At 47.8% G+C, this 19,341-nt stretch overlaps 1 protein-coding gene across 1 annotated transcript in view; it reads left to right on the plus strand.

The window, feature by feature from the left end:
• LOC138521759 (carbohydrate sulfotransferase 5-like) overlaps positions 1–17,797 on the plus strand; it is a 223,719-nt gene extending 205,922 nt beyond the window's left edge. The window contains exon 2 of the mRNA XM_069634824.1: positions 15,304–17,797. Coding sequence (XP_069490925.1) covers positions 15,317–16,471 — 1,155 coding nt within the window. The 5' untranslated portion in view covers positions 15,304–15,316 and the 3' untranslated portion in view covers positions 16,472–17,797. The remainder of the gene's footprint in view (positions 1–15,303) is intronic.
• Positions 17,798–19,341: the final 1,544 nt, after the last annotated feature.

Raw genomic sequence — 19,341 nt, forward strand, 5'->3', positions numbered from 1 at the left:
CTGCAGAGAAGAAGGCCAGGTTCTAATCGGGACCTAGTTTGAATCCTAAAAAAAGTTAAGGCCCAATATTTGTTGGAATCCAGAGAGAAAGTTAAGGTCCAGGAGGCGCCTGGAGGGACCAATTGGGAATCATGGGATAGTCCTGGTCCAGTTGATAAATGTCAAGAAGAGACCTATTAAGAGTTGTTGAGAATACAAGGACCTTGAGGTAAGCAGAGGCATAGCCAGGATTGTCTAGCAAGTGGGGCCTACAGCTAATGTAGCTGGGCCCACCAGAGGGACTTTAACATCTGTAAAAGCGTGGGTGCTGCTCAGTGGGCATTTACAGATTTTGGTTGGCCTTGCCCGCTCAGACCCTACCATGTCTACGCCACAGTTGGTAAGGCTGGCATGGGCCTGGCAAGGCAAAGAGTTGAGAAACCTGAAACCCTGGCTGGGGGGAATCCTTGAAGAAGCATGTGAAAGCAGCGCGTCCTCAACCAGACTGAGCAATCGCTACATGAAGCATCCCTGTATTTCTGTGTGTTGCCTTACAATAGATTTTGAACTGTTATTTTGCCAATCAGTGAGGCATTTATATTGATAGATTGATAGATTAGGGTAGTTAGGAGGCTAAATAACTTTTTAAGATTAAGAACTTTCATTTGGCCATATGCTTTGGAAATTTCTGTAGATTATTGTGTTTCGCAGGGAGGCAAGAACTAGTGTTGAATGTATAATCCATAAACAGACTATCAACTCCATTGGCCGCTGACTACATACAAAGCAAATGAAAAACAATGAAAAGTTAGTCAAGGCAAAACAATTTAGAAAATTATGTCATGTCACTAAATTATGCAGTCTGGCAGCAAAGCTGGATCAAGCGTACCCTGCATACTATGTCAGTAAGTCATATGGGTACAACGTCCTTTCATCGACAACTATTTTTTCAACAGGTTTTTTAATTAAACTTTTTCACCAAAAAAAACCATCACAAAATATAGGGTGTGTGGGAAAGGGCTTATAAAGGGTTGGGTGGGGGTGGGGTTGGGAATAGAACAAACAAGATAGAGCAGGGAGGTTTTGGGGGGGAACCCCCAATGTTTTTTTCGAAAAAATAGCTGTTGATGAAATGACATAGAACCGTCATGTGTTCTGTAGCATACAATGGTTTACATACAGATTTCACTATGCCATGCCGCCATCAGGACCAATAATGTAATAATTGCCAATTACAAAATGTTTACTTTTTTAAAGATTGTTTGTAATTCAAACGTTTACTTGATAATTAGTTCAACCTGATTCAGTTACAAGTAGCAAATGATCAAATCCAAGGTACATCATCTTTATATAGTGTATAAGGAAGGAAATGAAGTAGTCCGGGGTACTGTTTAACATGAAGGCCTACGCAGGGGAACAGATTATGAGAAGTGATGTAGTTTCAATAGCACTCACCGATGACTATATGAGTAGGTTTTATCCAATTGGTTTTCCATGGTAAAGGATATCTACACAATTGAAAGCAGTACTCTGATTTATAAAATCAAATATTATTTAAAAAAATTACTTGGATTAAGATGGTACTGACCAGCTCTACGTTGATGGCCAACATGGTATTGGCACTAAAGGCATTGTTTGGGGTCAATATCCTACTGTATTTACTAGCCAAATCAACCTGTTTATTTTTAAACACCTGCATAAAGGGAAGTTAGGAACAGTTATCTTTTATTTGTTCTTAAATAATGGATATTTGCTCAAAGTTGAGCTGTACGAGGTAAAACAGCAATTCACCTATGGGATCTGTGAAATGGGCAAAGTTCCTCTTTTGTTCCTTCACTGATATTGGGTCTGTACAAACAAGTGAATAAATGGCTGAGGTTATTACTGAATGTTTAGTATACATCAGGCTATAACATATGCACTTGCTGCTTGCCATTGGCAAGCACACAATGGTTTGCTGTGTGCAATTGGGGAACTGTTTTTTTTTTATCTGAGGGAGTGACTATTCTGCCTGGCTGGTAACTTGCAACATTATTATGTGCACTGTTCCACAGGACCAGTGTACAGGTCTAAAACATGCGTGGGACACAATGTGGTGCCATTGTGCGAGGAGCCCTACTGTATATACATGATTCCTAATTTATTGTGTGCCTTGTGCCCATGGGGCAGTTAGCATTTACTGATGTGTTTAATAACAGCATAGCGGGAGGCCCCGAAGAAGGAGGGGGAAACAGTTAAAACACCTAAAACGCCAGGAGAAGGAAGGTGAGAACTGTCACAGGCCCAGTGGACCCACACTAACACCAAATAAAAGGTTACAATCCTTTCATTTGCACACAGCAGGGGGTTGGAAGAAGGCCTAATGGGCCTGTAGGGATGAGATCTGTAACAATGATGGATTTTATAATGTAGAAATGATGTACCTAGTAATAGTCCTTCTGTAGGCTAGTGTTTTACAGTTGTTTTACTTACAAAGTAAAAAGCGCATACATCGGAGCGTTCCTGTCACACTGCCCCTATACTATGTTTAGCCCTGATGATTCATGCATCAATGCCTCAGATTGTTTCTTTTTCTGACATGACATGAGCCGCTTGAGAAAATGTATCAAGGCAGTGTGAATACTTCAGCTTCCTTATGTAGAGGAATGTTGGTCACGTGTGTCTCTAAACCGATGCAAGCCACACAAAGACTGGTACTGGGTAAGTAACATTTGCCTTCTGAGGTTTGTGAATATGTTTAGATTCACATGCTTATACTTACTGTCATATAATATAACCTCACCATCTGCATGACATCTGAAGATTGACTCCCAGTGAATTTGTTTATTGTTTATTTATTTCAATTTTTATAAAGCGCCACATGCCTGTGGGTCTCAGAGTGCACAAGAATGGCAAGCTGATGAGTGTTTGCTGCAAGTTACTCAACCTGTAACCCTGCCCAAGGAGGATTTTCCATAGCGATGTCAGTTATGCCTTTGGAGGTGCTAAGGACTACTAGATACCCTTCATTCACTATCCTTTTCATTGCCTCAGAGAAACTCTATCATCCTCTCTTCTGAATCCCAGAGCAGACGGTCGCACCTGCTAAGTAAGAGAAGTGCACAGGCACCTCTGATCATAATTGTTGAGGTAGAGAAGACTTCCTTTGCCACCAAACCCATCTTTTGACTCTCCTTATCAAGGGGCGCAGGTGATGATGAAAAGGCCGAAGGAACCCGCTTTCGTACTGCATCTTAGGAATAGGGAATCAGTCTCTCCATAACTGTATCTCTTGTCACACTTTTGTTTGTGTATGAAGTTAGACTAGGAGGCAATGTCACACGCTTGAAAAAGGCCTGCAACAAGAGTAATCGAGGTCCTCTGGTTTTTCCTGATTGCAGAGACTCAGATTGAGTGGAGCCTTCCTCTGTATACGAGGAGGGTGTGGGGATGTTCCATTTCAACGCAGCCCCTTTATGCACCTCTGTGAAAGTAACAATGTATTGGCTGCAGACACTCTGGCGGAGTAGGATGAAGTGATGGGGCAGAGCAATCTGACCAATCTGAAGATGAACTAGTAAGTGGTGGAGACACGTCCCTTGGTGGTGAAGGATCTCTGGGTGGACTAGGCCTAGTTTTGGAACCCTGTAAATGAGGCTTCTTGGACTTCGAGGCCCATATCTTCCACTGTAGCTGGCATAAGATATCTTGAGATGGACTCTGCTGACTTGTATGGATGTTTCTTCAGCAAGGGTTTGGATTTTCTGAAGATTGACATTGAGGGACTTGTGTAAGGGAGGCATGGTATCGCAAGTATACACTGACACAAAAGGTACAATTTGTAAAACCTTCATTAAACTATCAATGGGGTTGGAGAAACTCCTACTTTGCCCTAGAGCTAGGGTGGGAGTAGTCTCGGTCATCAAATAATAAATAAAAGTCCTAGCTGCGACTGTCAAATCAAAATGGCCTATACTAACAAAAACCTAATGCCTGCCCTATACATGTACCAAAATGTGAAAAGGAGAATATGTATGCAAAGGAAAGTCCGTGTTCAAATATAAAGAATAAATATGGCTGAGTCAGCTCTCCTCCCTACGTTGGATAGCACGGGGTAAGGCGATCCCTGTAGGCAAGATGACACACTCTGGCTCAGGCTCTTAACACAATAGGCAGTTCAAAACGTGGATCGAGGCCTGCCTGGCCTTCCAAATTAAAATCTCTCTATCCTGGGTCTAAAACCAAGTTCGAAAAAAAAGTTCACACCTGTCCCACTCTGTCGAACTCAAACCTTTTAAAGCAAAAGTTCACGTTGGTCCCTCTCTGTTGGGCTGGGACGGTTCACAGCAAAACAGACAACAAGCTTCAGATTCACCTACTTTAGGGGTTCCCTTCCCCTAATTTATTACACCTTCGGTTTCCCTCAATCCAGCTCGGAACATTTCCTGATGTTGAAGACTTTCAAATGTTCGTGGCTCTTTTCTACAGACCTCTGCTGGACCACTTTGACTTTTCAGCTTTTAACTCACAATCCTATGTTATTTGACCCATTGCTTCCTGGTCTGGGTAGTTTACTATATTATGCACCAAAATTCAATGTTCCCCTGTTTACTCTCCCCTTTTCTCTGGGTCTCACAGTTCATTCACTTTATCGCTACAGACCTTTCACCATTCACAGAGACTTTTAAGTGGGTTACTTCCTTTCGCCGGACCACTCTATTACTCTGCATCGCTAGCTTTACAGCTATTGTCACTTCAAGGTTAATTTGTAGGCCTGCCTTTCTTCACGTCTCATCCATACACGTGCAGCCTTCACTTGGGCAATATAATTTTGCTGCTTCAATCTTTCTTTAGCACACACAGGTCTCTCGGGTCTCTTGCCAACTCAACGGCTGTGTGCGCTGCTTTCTTGTTATTATTGTCTTCCAGTTTACAATTCAAGGTTAGTACCACAGGCTTGGCCTCACCTCCCCAACTCTGCCGTTCACCCAGGAGGGTTGCTGGCGTCCTTGAAACACAATGCAGCCTTCTCATTTGGTATTCAGCCTTCCCCTAATTTCTTTTGCGTCCTTTTGGAGGCAATGACCTTGTGCAGGGAACTCCTGGGTTTCTCCACCCATGGCTCTCGTCCCTTGGTCCTTTGCTCTTACTCATGTACTACCTTGCTCAGAGTGTGTTCCGCCTTTATTTCTGTGAGGAGAACTAATTGGCATCAGGTGTATGCGATTAGTCAAGTGCCTGACCTTGCCTGACCCAATTAGCGGGACATGTTCAATGCGATGTGTAAGAGTTAGTATTGTTACTCTGTCGCCCTCTTCCTTGGCCCAGTGTTTGTGTAGAAAGGGGGAATTGGGACATCAGAGAATCCTATGAAATAGGAGGCATCATGATTACAGGAAAGGGAGGAATACTGCGTCTCGCTATTGGCTGCCTCAACCCCACTCACCGAAGACCCCTCATCCAGGTGATCCTCCTGCACTGGCCCACCCCCAGGTTATGGATCCAAAAGCAACGGACGATCTCTGACCAATTGAGAGAGAGGTCACCAGGGACTAGTGGGTGAGACACCCTTTGGTTTCTCACACTCGCAACGTTTGAAGTTGATGACATCTACCTCTAGGGCACAGCAGGGCCTGATGCTGAAAGAAACCATGGCATGCCTGGAGAAAAACAAAGGCCTCTGCACTTGTAAACCGTGTATTGTTTTGGTTGAAAATGTTATTTTGATTTATATCATGCACTGCTGTTATTTGCATGGCCTCCAGGCACTCTCTTGGATCAAAAGGGGAAAGTGGGAGTAGGTTGGTTAGGGGAAGAAGAGGGAAACAATAAAAGGTGTTGTGCTTAGATGTTGGTGTCTGTCGAACCAGGAGTGACTGGTGTCTGCGCCGGTGTGTTTTCAGAGTGGGTTTTGATGTGTGTACCAGTGGAGTATTGTTTCCAGGAAGGATACCTCTGGCATTCGGTTTGTCATTGCGTTTGAGTTAGTTGATGAGGTTTGCACAGTGATTAGAGAGAAGTATGGGTTTGGGTGAGAATGTTTTAGTCTATCCATTTACGTTGACGTGGTTGGTCTGCATGTGGTGAATGAGGGTGGTTGAGTAAGAGTTTGTTAGTGGTTTTGTTGGAATATCTGATTGTGAGAAATTACATGGTACAGTTCAAGCAATGCAATCTTCCTTCGTTGCAGTATCTTCATGCAAGCACAATCGTGTAATCAGAGACAGTAGATGGGTCCTGGGCATTCTACCCAGATGTGAGAGAGCATTCAGAGGCAATGATGCAAGGCCTCCTGTTGAGGCGTGTCGAAGTGTCAATCCCAGACATACCGATATAGGGGGATATACCCACAGAGGTGCTCCCAAGTATAAAATACATTAGAATACATTTTTGGGTGACCCCCATCTTTCAAATATCTCGGGTTCCTCAATGGGACACCATTATTGCATAATGCGATGTGCTCACACAGGTACCCAGACGTGCCACATAGTTGGTGAGCAGAAAAAACCCTCTCCCATGGGGTAAGTCGCCAGGTAGAAATATCAGAATACGCCATATAGAGTGTAATCAAGGTGCATTATAAGCATCGACTCTTTAAAAATAGAAGAATTGCAGATATTCTTAAGCGCTGGAGATTTCTGAGTCCATGTGTTTCGTGCTGATAGGCACTCCCACTAGGCTCTTAATGTGCTGGATCTCAGAATCGGCTGGCTCGGTGCTCCATCACCGTCATGGCGGTCATCGAGCACCAAGCCTTAAATGGTGCCTAATGATCTGTTTTCTACCTGAAATTGAAAAAGACCTCAACCTTGGTACATCCATTGGCATGAAGAAGCTTCTGGCAAACCTCTCGACGCGCATACCGACAATGTCGGGTGAGGCTGATGTGTTCCGCCGGATCCTTCTCCATATGTGTAGAAACAGTTTGCAGAAATCTAGGGATCTATTCTGTGCTTCACATCCCAAAAACTTCAAGCACAACATTTTTTGAGGATTTCATCAAACGACACCGATATATTTTGAGGATAGAAACATTACACCAGCAATTCTTTGTTTTCTGCCCACATCACTTAATTACAAAGCAAAAGGTACTTGGAGCTGAATTAATCGTATAATGCATAACGTGCAATCAGAAGTCATAGAATTTGGGGGGGGCGCTGTTGAGCAGCCAAGCAATATGGCTGCCTAGCTAGCGAGCTCCGTTCTTGCCCATCAGAACCAGCTTGATATCGGCGCTAATCCTCATCTTCCCCTATCACTACTGCCACGATTCTGCTGCGGGCGCTTCCTGCTCCTGGTGCCTGAAATCTGGGGTGAAATCGGAGTCGGAATCCGGAGTTCCGAGCACTTGGGCCGGCGGCGGCATCCGGCCTCCCTGCGGGACCGTTCCCGCCCGCTCCAGCCTCGACCGCCGGGCCGCTGCCACGCCCGGGGCATCGTCATCGGCTGACTGCCTGCGGCCCCCTGGCTCCGGTTGAACCCTCTCATCCGTGAAACCCGCCGGCCCCGGCCGTGTGCGTGTGGCTGGCCTGCTCGGCGCGGCTGCCCTGACGGCTGCCGGCCTGGTGGAGTGCCGGCCCGATTTGGCGGCCGTGGACTGGGCTGGGGCCCCGGCGCCCGCTCGCGTGCGGTCGCGTGCAGTCGCGGCCCCCCCGGGCTGAGAGATCGAGGGCTGCCTGAGCTGAACTGAGAGGCGGCGGAATATTCGTTTGTGAGCCTGAGAACCCGCCGTCCACACAGCGACATATCTGGCCTGTGGCGGCCGCGGCGGTGAACGTGACTGGCCCCCCTTACCCCACCGAGGAGCGAGCTACGCTGCCCCCCCCCGGGACGCACCTGTGCCGGACTCCTGCACATCCCTCGGCGGTGTGGACTGCAACATTAACCCCTGGCCGACCGCGGCGCCACTGCCTCGCTGGCCCCAGCCCTGCGTCGAGGAACATACGGGTCTAGCCACCCTAAAGGCTATAAGGTGGGTGCTGGCGACCGCTCTACGCCCTGCTGGGGATTCTCCATCTACCCCGCTACTAGCTGCGCCCACGGTGCTTGTGGCCCCCCGCGATACACCCGCTCTGCCTTATTGTCCTATCACTTCCATGGCCACCTGGAGGCGCCGTGTCTGAATTGACTCCACATACTCAAGTGCTGGTTACGGGGGGCTGCGGATTGGGGAAGGCATCCCAATATTTAAACGCACGTAGCTGAGAACAGTTTCACCCGTTCAGCCCTGTGGGGACACCCTGCCTGTGGGCCCGGGCACACTCCTAGCGACACAAGCTGCACAAGGCTCGCCCGCCCTCCCCTGGCTCTCTCCACCTGCGGCGTTTGTGGCCGTGACGGGGCCTCGGCGTGGTCCAGCACAGTGCGGGGCGACCCAAGCCCCCTCCACCATCTATATTGTCGTGCTGGTCCTGACTCTTCCCCAGGAGAATGTCTAACAGATCACGGGCCACCAGCAAAGCCGGGGCTATGGACAAGTTCGCTAGAGCGACACCCAGGGGTGACCAGGCATCAGCTTCTACAACCCAGGAGGAGGGCGACCTTCTGCCGGACCCCCCGCAGCCAGACTTGGCCACTATGATGGAATCCATGGCTAAAAACTTTGCAGCATTTCATGAAAAACTAGACGATATTAACGCAAATGTGGCATCATTAAGGGCTAAGCTTGACCAGCACGGGACTAGGATTACGGAAGTAGAGCAGAGGACTAGCTCCACTGAAGATAACGTGCATGTTCTGCAAAACACAGTGTCAGAGCTCGTCCGAGACATGAAACAGGTCAAATCAAAATGCGATGACCTTGAATCGAGGTCGCGGAGAAATAACATTCGCATAATTGGGGTCCCCGAAACTGCACTCAAAGGGCGAATGGAAACAGCGGTGGAAAAACTCATCAGAGATCTCCTGGATGACCCCGAGCTCTCGCCATTCTTCACGGTCGAAAGAGCTCACCGCTCCCTGGCGCCTCGACCGCGGCCAGGGGACTTCCCCAGACCTATCATAGCAAAACTGCTCAGCTACAAGGACAGGGATCATATACTCCGCCTGGCCAGGGAGAAGGGGGAATTAAGGATGGATGCACAAGTAATCAGGATCTTCCCCGACTTTTCAGTGGGTGTGCAAATGGAGAGACGCAGATTCACTGGGGTGAAGAAAATGCTGCGCGATAGAAAGATTGAATATGCTATGCTCTTCCCCGCACGCCTAAAATTCACCCATCGTAACAAGCTCTACTTCTTCACGGTCCCGGACGAGGCTGTAAAGTTCATCGAGGCACAGATTCCATTGGCAGAGCCACCTGAGGGCCCGATGGACGACGACTAGATCTGGTCGCTGTCCTCTCCTTATAAGTTAGTCTTGATATCTGCTAACACATGCATCCTTGTCCTGTAACCTCATTTATGTGAGCCGTATTTTCGATTATGTTGTTTATTCAAGATTCGTATCAATACTGGTGGGCAGAACGGCAGCGGTGGCCCCCACTGCAGCTGCAATTCCTGTAGAATTTAAATGTTTGTGTCTTCGCCCCGGTTGGGCTGTTTCTCATGCACTGCCAAGTTGGGGATGGCATTCAATAGTTCACTTTTGGGGTGGGTACTCACACACTGCTAGTTGGAACAGGGCGGTGGGGGTGGGGGGTTGGAAAGTTGGGGTAGGCTTCACTCAAAATGGCACGGGGGTCGGGGCGGGCTACACACGATGGCGGCGGGCCAGCATGGCAGCACTCATGGCATATATTAAGGGCAAGGCCTTTCCATGGGATGACCCGTAGGCTGCCTACATGACGATTAAAATGATGACATGGAATATACGTGGTCTGACAAATTTCACGAAAGCACGTAGGATCGCAGCCTACGCACAACGACACGGGGTCAAGGTCCTCCTACTACAAGAAACACATGCCCTTAAACACCTATCATCGAACATTGCACAAACCTGGGGTCCCAACAGATATTTCACCCAATACTCCACCCAAGCTAGAGGGGTCCTGACTCTCATTCACAAGTCTATCCACTTTACTCTCCACTCATCGCATATTGACGCAGAAGGCAGATATGTAATCCTGCATTGCACCCTGGCCCACGAGGAATGCTTACTGGTCAACATATATGCGCCCAACATCGACTCTCCTGAGTTCTTTGACGGAGTGGCGGCCATACTCATGAGATACATAGACGTCCCCATAATATGGGGCGGAGACATGAACCTAACACTGGACAGTTTACTAGACAGGACGACGACTAGTCGCAGACCCACACCACGAGCGACCAAACGTCTCCTCCTACATATGGATTCTCTCAATTTACACGATGTATGGAGGACGCTTCACCCCCACGACAGAGACTATACTTTCTATTCCACTGTGCATGACAGCTCCTCGAGAATAGACATGTTTCTATTCTCTGGCAGGCTGGTTGGGAAGGTCGCAGATGCCACGATACTTGCACGCACGCTATCTGATCATTCCCCTGTACTCCTACAGATTCAACTCGGTAACGCAGTGCCGCCAAGACCCCACTGGCGCTTCAAATCCACCGCCCTATCAGACATCGTCTTTAAAGCTGAGATCCTAGCCGATATAACTACATTCTTTGAAAACAACAATACAACCGACACACCCGTAGGTATTAGATGGGAGGCGTTTAAGGTTTATATCAGGGGGATGTGCATCTCCAGAGAAGCTGGGGTCCTGAAGGCCATAAGGCAGGCCTTAACCAACTCGGAAACCAAACTTAAAGCACTTGAACAGGACTACCTGACCACCCAGTCCCCGACGACCCTAGCTGCAATCAGATCAGAGTTGGAAAAGTTTGAGTCACACGCTATGAGGGAGGTACAATACCACACACGCCCTGTCGCGGCCCGTAAATATGGGGAGGGGGATAGACCGGGTAGAACCCTGGCCAGGCTAGTGCGTGCTGAGACTGGTGGGACCCGCATCGACAGCATCATAGATGACAGTGGAGTGAGGCACTGGTCAGATCAGTCCATACTAGACACTTTTACTAGCTTCTACGCCAATCTGTACGGTCCCCAACCAGAACACTGTGCCCAAGACCTAGACGACCTCCTTGAAAGCATCCCTATGACTCTTATCTCCCAAGACACCCAAGAAATATTAGACGCCCCATTCACCCTGGAGGAGATAGTTCAGGTGATATCGGCCCTCCCCAAAAACAAGGCACCTGGCCCGGACGGGCTCACGTCTGAGTTCTACCAGGAGCATGTGGCGATACTAGCGCCTGTGCTACACGGGGTCTGGGCCGAATCGCTTAGTAAGAATTGTCTCCCCCCCTCCCTTAGAGAAGCTCTAATAACTGTCCTCCCCAAACCTGGTAAACCCCCAGACGAATGTGGGTCTTACAGACCCCTATCCCTTATTGATACCGACACGAAAATCTTTGCCAAAATAATAGCTAACAGGTTTCTCCCCTTCATGTCCCACATGATCCATGAAGACCAGTGCGGCTTCATCCCGTGCAGATCCACATCGCTGAACATCCGTCGCCTATTCAACGTGATGTCCAGAATTGACCCAGGCGCGGACGCAGTGGCGGTAACGTTGGATGCCCAAAAGGCTTTTGATATGGTCTCCTGGCAATATCTGTGGGCAGTGCTGGAGAAAATGGGCGTGGGTCCAAAAATGACCTCTTACATAAAACTGCTATACACGGACCCACGAGCTAGAGTTCTCGTAAACTCGGTTCCCTCCTCTCCCTTTACGCTACACAGAGGCACTCGCCAGGGATGCCCATTCTCTCCCCTCCTTTTTGCGTTCGCCATAGAACCCATGGCTGATCATATACGGGCCCGGCACAGCGGGAAAGGCATACGACTAAAAGAGGCACCAGAGATCATCTCTCTATATGCAGACGACGTGCTCCTGTATGTCAGGAATCCGTCCACATATTTGGACCCGATCATCCGTGATATCACTAAGATAGGTACGTTCTCAGGTTTCACAATCAACTACTCTAAGTCCGAAATGTTCCCTCTTACTGTGGCAACCCAACGACCGTCTTGTGAGTACCCTCTACGCTGGTCCCCGGGTGGGGTTAGGTATCTCGGGGTACAAATGTCACTAACCAAGGCCTCCCTACTGACAGATAACTATGAGGCAGCGGCCCACCTAGTCTTCTCCAAGTTCTCCAAATGGCGCAACCTGCCTCTATCACTAGCGGGCAGACTCTCTCTGATAAAGATGGTAGTGGTGCCCAAACTCCTGTATGTCTTTGCTAACGTGCCGATCTGGCCTGGGACCCAATACTTCAAAAAACTCCACTCGGAGTGCGCACAATTTCTCTGGTTCCCAGGCTCGGTCCGCAAGAAGTGGCAACACATGACGCTGCCCTACGACAAAGGGGGTTTCACAGCCCCAGACCTTCGCCTGTACTGGAATGCGGCACAGGCCCACCATGCCTCCCATTGGTACACGCTCCAGAACCCGCCCATACACGTAAAACTTGAGAAACTAGCGGGAGGTGGAACTAATATTATGTCCCTGCTACTGAACCGGGCATTCCAGACAGATGCTCATGCGGACCCGGTGGCCGCTACACTTAGGGCCTGGAGGAGCATCCTCGGCTCTGACCAGGAACAGTCCCCATACTACAAGTGGCTTCCCCTGTGGCAGTTCCCCGGACTCCCCCCCACACATGATCCAAATCTCATACGCTGCTGGGAAAACCTGGGATACCGTGCTCTTACTGACCTCTTCCCCGATGGTGTTTTTATCACCCCCCAAACATGGCGCCCTGACCACTCCAATTCTCCACTCGAAATGCTGCAGTATTATAGGATTAGAGCCGCAGTGCGGTCGATGTGGCCCTCATTCCCTATTGAGCCCCCAGACTCTCCTGAAATACATTATATAGTAAACTCCGGAGGTGCCAAGAGCATAATTTCTAATTTGTACAAGATGCAACTGAATGACACTGCGGACAACTCCCTTAAACCGCGCGAGGCCTGGGCTAGGGAACTCGGAGTTGAAATCACAGACGAGCTCTGGGGCATAATGTGTACACACACACGAAAGGTCTCCCTAAGCGCCAGATTCCGCTGCATACAATTTAAGCTACTTAATAGGCTCTATTACACACCGTATAGAGTGGCGTCATTCACAGGCACCCAGACCCCTGTGTGCCCCAAATGCAAATCCTGTGAGGCAGACCATGTACACATGTTCTGGGCTTGCCCCGCCCTCAACACATTCTGGACGGCCGTGACAGAGGCCCTCTCCGAAATAGTTGGTTCCCTGATAACTATGGAGCCACTCGCCATACTATTTGGTATATGGGAGGGTGAGAATGTAAGGAAAATGGCAAAATTTGTAAATATAAGTATTATGGTGGCCAAAAGATGCATTTTGCAATGTTGGAAGCGCCACAATCCTCCCACTTTTGCGATGTGGCTGAAAGCCCTTACCTGGACACAAATGTGCGAAGAGGAATACATTGGTTCCCTACCTCCGACATCTCGACCCAAAAACGTCTGGTCGGAATTCTGTAGCTACTTAAATGGTAGAGATGAGGTGGAACTGACCTCACCTCCCCCACCAGGACAGCCCGACGTGCTACGGGCAATCTAGCTTCTCCTACTGGTTTTATGCTTCCCCTCTGGGACTCTCAGAGCCTCCCCTGCGATATCAGTTGCTATCAGTTTGTGATGTATAACCTGATCATGATGTGGTGCCGAATGTTCGGCTGTGTTGTCAGCCCATTGCTATGTATTTTGAACTGTGCCTGTCTTGACCTTTGTGCCAATAAATAAAAGTTTAAAAAAAAAAAGAAGTCATAGAATTTAGAGTGTGTCCTTTAAGGTGGGGGTTGGCGCCAGCTCAGGCTCAGTGGCTGGCTCGACTCAAGTTTCACGCCACTGGCTGCAGAAAATGCAAGCCGAACCACACCGGCTTACATAGTTTGCTTGCCCCTTTTTCACAGACTGCAAGTGCCATTGCGGAAAAACCCATTTTATTTATGATAGAATGCACCTGTGCAAAAAAAAAAAGGGTTCACCTACCCCACTTCTGTCTGCTGTAATGTGCCTCCCGCAAACATGCTTGCCTCTGTATCGGATAGGGCGACTTCTTTTCCCCCTCTTATCCTTTCCAGAACTCCAGGACCGCCATGAGGGCCTCGGCTTATTTGAATAGCCTCACTGTTTTTTCAACCAGGGCCACAACCTACTTAACCAACCTCACCATGATCTTCAGCCAGGGCCTCAGCTGATATAACCAATCTTGCAATGACCTCCAACCGTATAGTTTCCTGACTTTTCAACATGAATTCTGAGCTCCAATTCTGACCAAAAGCTTTCAGAAGTTTTGGTTGTTTGATTAGTTCATGGACTTTGCATTCTGTCATGGTTAAATCTGTTGCCAGGAAGGCCTAGTTTATGCTTCATGAATCTTCCCTGCTGGGTTCTGTTTGGAATTCAGCCTCACCATGCAGTGGTTTAATAGGAGTGCCCCAGTCCCTGTCATGAATGGGTGACATGGTTTTATTGAACAAATGCTTCCGACAACTAGGATGTTATTTTGCTCCTCAGTCAGGGGTGTACTGGCCTATAGGGAACTCAGTAGATTTCCCGGTGGGCATCTGCACCCTGGGCCTCTTTTGTGTGGTATTTCCGAATGTTCTCATAGGAAAAGCATTGGGCTTGCTGAAAATGTGTCAAATGGGAGGGGGGGGGGGACTCTGAACCTTATTTCCATTGCCTCTTTTGGTCCCCAGTAATTATTTCCAGGGCCTCTTTTAGTTCCCAGTCCACTGAGTTGTTGTTTTACATGTTTAATTTCAGAAGTACTCTGGTGGTCCTCGGGCCTTTTAGCAGCATGTGTTTTCCCCGTCAGTTTCCAGTTTAGTTCCTCTCAATACTTTGCTTTCTTGTACCTGGACGACTTTGCTTTCTTGTACCTAGACGCAATAGCCGCCATCTATCTGAGACTCTATATCATTTTCAGTTCTATGTATGTGGCTAAAACAATTAGCCCACATGCACTACAAAAAAGGCATGGCCACCTTCAAATTTAGATTGAGGGCACATGAACCAGCCACAGAGCCATGCTAGAAAAGGGCAAAAGTGGTGAGCCCTATTCCTTGTTCCCCAATGCAGACTGTCCACCACACCAGCCTCTTCTAAAGAATCGTGACCCATAAGCACCTCACATACGCATGACGGCAGGAAAGGTGGGCAGAGTCGGTCACAAATCACTTGGGGAGCTGTAGTCCTAGGCGCAGAGAGTACACATGGGGCACTTTTACATTAAATGATATGATAAAAGCACACCTATTTAAGAGCTGTGCTGACTGATCAAATAATGTTAATGTGTTGTTCTTCTTGCAGGTATTTTGGAGAGATGGTTGGGCGATGCTTCGTTTGCAAGCTGTATCTGCTGGTGCTGGCGATCGTCGTCCTCTCAAGCTTATACTCAAGCTGGCAGCTGCAGAAGCTTCCACCAGCCTTCCTTAACAAACCACTGACCCCGAAAGCCAAGACACACCTGCTCATCATCTCTACCTGGCGTTCAGGCTCCTCCTTTCTAGGGCAGCTCTTCAATCACAGCCCTGATGTGTTTTACTTGCTGGAGCCCACCAGGGCAGTGTGGTTCAGCATGGCTGAAAAGAGCCCCTACTTTCTTCACACCCCTGTCCGAGAGCTGGTCCGATCCATCTTCCGGTGTGATATGCAAGCATTCCTGCCTTACATGCCCAAGGGAAAGTTCATCTCAGAGTTATTTGGATGGCATGAGAGCCGAGCCCTCTGCTCCCCAAAAACCTGTAGTAGTATGCCGCCTTCTGATATCATCGACCGACCAGAGTGCAACCGCACCTGCCGCCAAGTTCCTTTTGAGAAGATGGAGGAGGCTTGCAAGGCCCATAGCCATGTGGTGGTGAAGGAGGTGCGCTTCCTGGACCTGGAGGCACTGTACCCGCTGCTGAGAGACCCTCACCTTAATCTGAAAATCATCCACTTGGTGCGTGATCCCAGGGCCATTGTCTCTTCTCGGGAGAGCTTCCTTGAGCTGGAGGTGGATGATGCCATCATTAGCAATGCGCAAAAGGCCACACCAAACATCAGCGTGGTCATGCAGGAGATCTGTGGGGCCCAGCAGCGAATGTACCAGACTGCCTTGAGGGATCCACCACCATTACTTAAGGACCGTTACATAATGGTACGCTATGAAGACTTGGTAAAGGACCCGCTAGGTCATCTGAGGACTTGGTACAAGTATATAGGACTGAGCATGCCTTCCAAGTTGCAGTCCTGGATCTACAACATCACACATGGCTCAGGCCCCAAGGACAAGGGCTTCATGCCTTTTACAGGTGACTCTCTGAAGATTGCCCAGCACTGGAGGGACAGGCTAGAGTTCAAGAAGGTGCAGCGACTTCAAGATGTCTGTAAGCAGGAGATGGCTATGTTTGGCTATCGTCTGGTGGAGAATGAAGCGGAGCAGAAGGACATGTCGTTGGGCCTCGTGTTACCAATGAAACCCAAGAGTCGCCTTTGATTCTATGTGCTTGCCATGGATACTTGCTTTGGTTCCCAGATTTTTTACTAAGTGTTTCAACTTGCAAGTAAGGCGGACATGTCGTGGTGCCTTCTAGCTTGACATTTGTAGCCAGCCATTTTGTCATCTGGCATTCTTCTTGAACAGAACCTTTTCTCCTGATTGGAGGTCCAATTTCATGAGGATCCTCCAGTTGGATCAATTAACAACTTTGTATTAATCAGTGAGACGGGGAAGGAGCTTCAGTGGCTGAAAACAATGTGCACGGAGAAGGAGTAAAAAGTGCGTGGTCCCCAATCACACACTTGTGGACAACAGCTATGGAACTGCTTCTTGAGGCTGAAAGGTTGCGGCGCATACTTTACCCTTTGAAATGTAGTCAAGTGGTATTCTTCAGAATGAGCAGAATTCTTAGTGTTAGTCCAAAAGAGACCTTCCTTTGTGTGCGAAGTGTTCATGGGGCTTTCTGTCTGTTTCTCTTATTATATTGGCTTCTGGGCCCTGGGCAGAGGGAAGCATTTATTTTACAGAAAGGTCAAAGGTGTGATTGCACATGAAAGGTGATCCACAACCTGTAAGAGGCAGTAGCATTCTGATATAGCAAGAAAACCCAGAAAATGGATGGCGAGAGGAGGAAGCAGGAAGGACGCACGTGCACATACACATGCACACACAATCGCACTAATGCACGCACACCTCTGCATCTCTTTTAAATCATATTTCTCTCCATTTACTCTTCCTTCTATCTTTTTTTCAAGTTGTTTTCATCAGGATACCATTCTTTCTAACCTAGTTTCCCTTTTCCAGCATTGAATAATTGTTTGTTTCTTTATTATTCTTTCGTCGTCGTTCATCTTTTTATTTCTTTTCCCACTCTTCTGTCTTCTCCCTTGCTTTCCCTCTCACTGTCCTTCTCCCTACCCTCTTGCAGTGTCTGTCTTATTTACTTGGTCATATTAACTCCCTCCTGTCTCCCTTGCCCACATTTTCTTTCTGCTCTTTTGCTGTCCCCCTATGGTCCATTGCCCACTCCTCCCTATCCATCGTGCTCTCTCGCCACCATTGTCAATACCCCATCTCTTACGTCTGCTGGATCTCCGCCCTTCCCGGCGCCCTCCATGAATTCTTCCTCAGACAATGTGTGCTTCTCTTTATACACTACTGATCATCCCCTATACCACTTTTTCATTCTTTGCTTCCCCTGCTCTTCAGTCAAGCGGAGGTTTATAAGACAGGACGGTGATAGCGAGTGTGGTATTTTCCGTTCCTATGAGGAGATTTATCAAAAAAAGGTTAAAAGTTACAATGCAATAAATTAAAGAACCTACCCAGTTTGATGCATGAGCATGATGACAAATGACGAGGATGATGAAAAGAAAGGGTAAGTTAAAGTGGAAAACATGGGTTGCGTATGTTGGGCTAAGAGGAGAAGGGAACAGACTGGGAATGGAAGGCTTAGCGTTAGCCTTGGGTTAAGATGGATTCATTAATCGCACTTGTATATCCCTCTGTAAAATAGACCACCTCAAGACGCTATTCTCCTATTTGGTATCCGTTAGTAACAATAAGAAAAGCAGGGTTACGTAGGAACATGGGGATTTGTTTTAACCCCCTGATTAAAGATTTTAGGGAATGAGTTTAGATGAGGGGCCTGTCTCCAGACAGGAAGTTGTCCCAATTGGGATGACGTCCTATTAAGGCACCCTTTAGTTAGTCGGCCATTCAATTGAATTATTTCCTAATCATTGTCAAGCAGTCCTATTGATCAGAAATTCCTGTGGCCAAGTAAAGATTTGTGCACCAGCTGCATACTATTGGAAATGGAAGGATTGTTTTCTCTTCACTGCCAATAAGTGTCATGTCGACATTCAACAAATATGGAGACGGGACAGTGGAGGGCCCTGCAGTACACAACGGCCAAAGGGTACTGATAGGGAGCTAAGATGCCAGTGTTACCGTCTGTGTATGACCTGATAAAAAGGAGGAAAATGACCCCAAAGTATTCTCATCTCCAGTCATGTTCGACAACCAATCAAGACTGTAATATACTGTGTCAAAGGTGGCAGAGAGGTCAACAAAGTCGACATAGTCAGTTGGTCTTCACCAACTGCCTACAAGTGTGTCACAAACATCCAACACTGCAGGAACCAGACTGGCTGCTATCAGACTAGTGTACATGTCAAGAACTGTAGCAGTCTTGTGGCAATCCTCTCGAATACTTTGCTTAGCTCTGGTATGCCAGTCATTGGACAATAGTTGTCCTGTTTTGCAGGATCCGAATTAGCCTTCTGAAGTTGTTGGGTAACTTTATCCTATTTAAATGGTTATGGAACCACACCTTCCCCAACAGAGGTTTTAGTGATGAAATAGATGGGCGGAGTAAACATAGTGGAAGTGTGAGGCAGCATCCGCCCTGGGGTTAGGGTGTCTGTAGATTAGGTGTGTTTCACCCATAATTATAATTATAATTGTTCTTTTATAACATGCTTAATACCAGAGATTGGTTTCTAAGTGCGTGTTCGGGATTCAAACCTGTGTTGCACTCTGTTGTCTTGCTCCCAAGAAGGAAAAATTGCCCCTGAGCTATCCTTCCCTCACCAATGACAAAACGTCTATTTATATCTTGAAGTGGCTTAAATTCAGAGAAGGATATAGATGCTCCATCGCGACGTTCAGATAAGCAGACACGAAACAAATTCAAACTCTTCAGTCGCCACAATATCGCCCCCTTTCTGGTAAGAGAATCACTGACCCTGTCCCAAAACATTTTTGCGTACAGGGCAGGAGACAGTGTTATTGTGGAAATGGGTATCTCTTGAGCAATTCAAAATCGATGACGTTTGGTATTTAAGAGGAAAAAAGGGGGCGGA

This window comes from Ambystoma mexicanum, chromosome 13, assembly GCF_040938575.1.
Source record: "Ambystoma mexicanum isolate Mex_15411 chromosome 13, UKY_AmexF1_1, whole genome shotgun sequence".
Taxonomy (NCBI): domain Eukaryota; kingdom Metazoa; phylum Chordata; class Amphibia; order Caudata; family Ambystomatidae; genus Ambystoma; species Ambystoma mexicanum.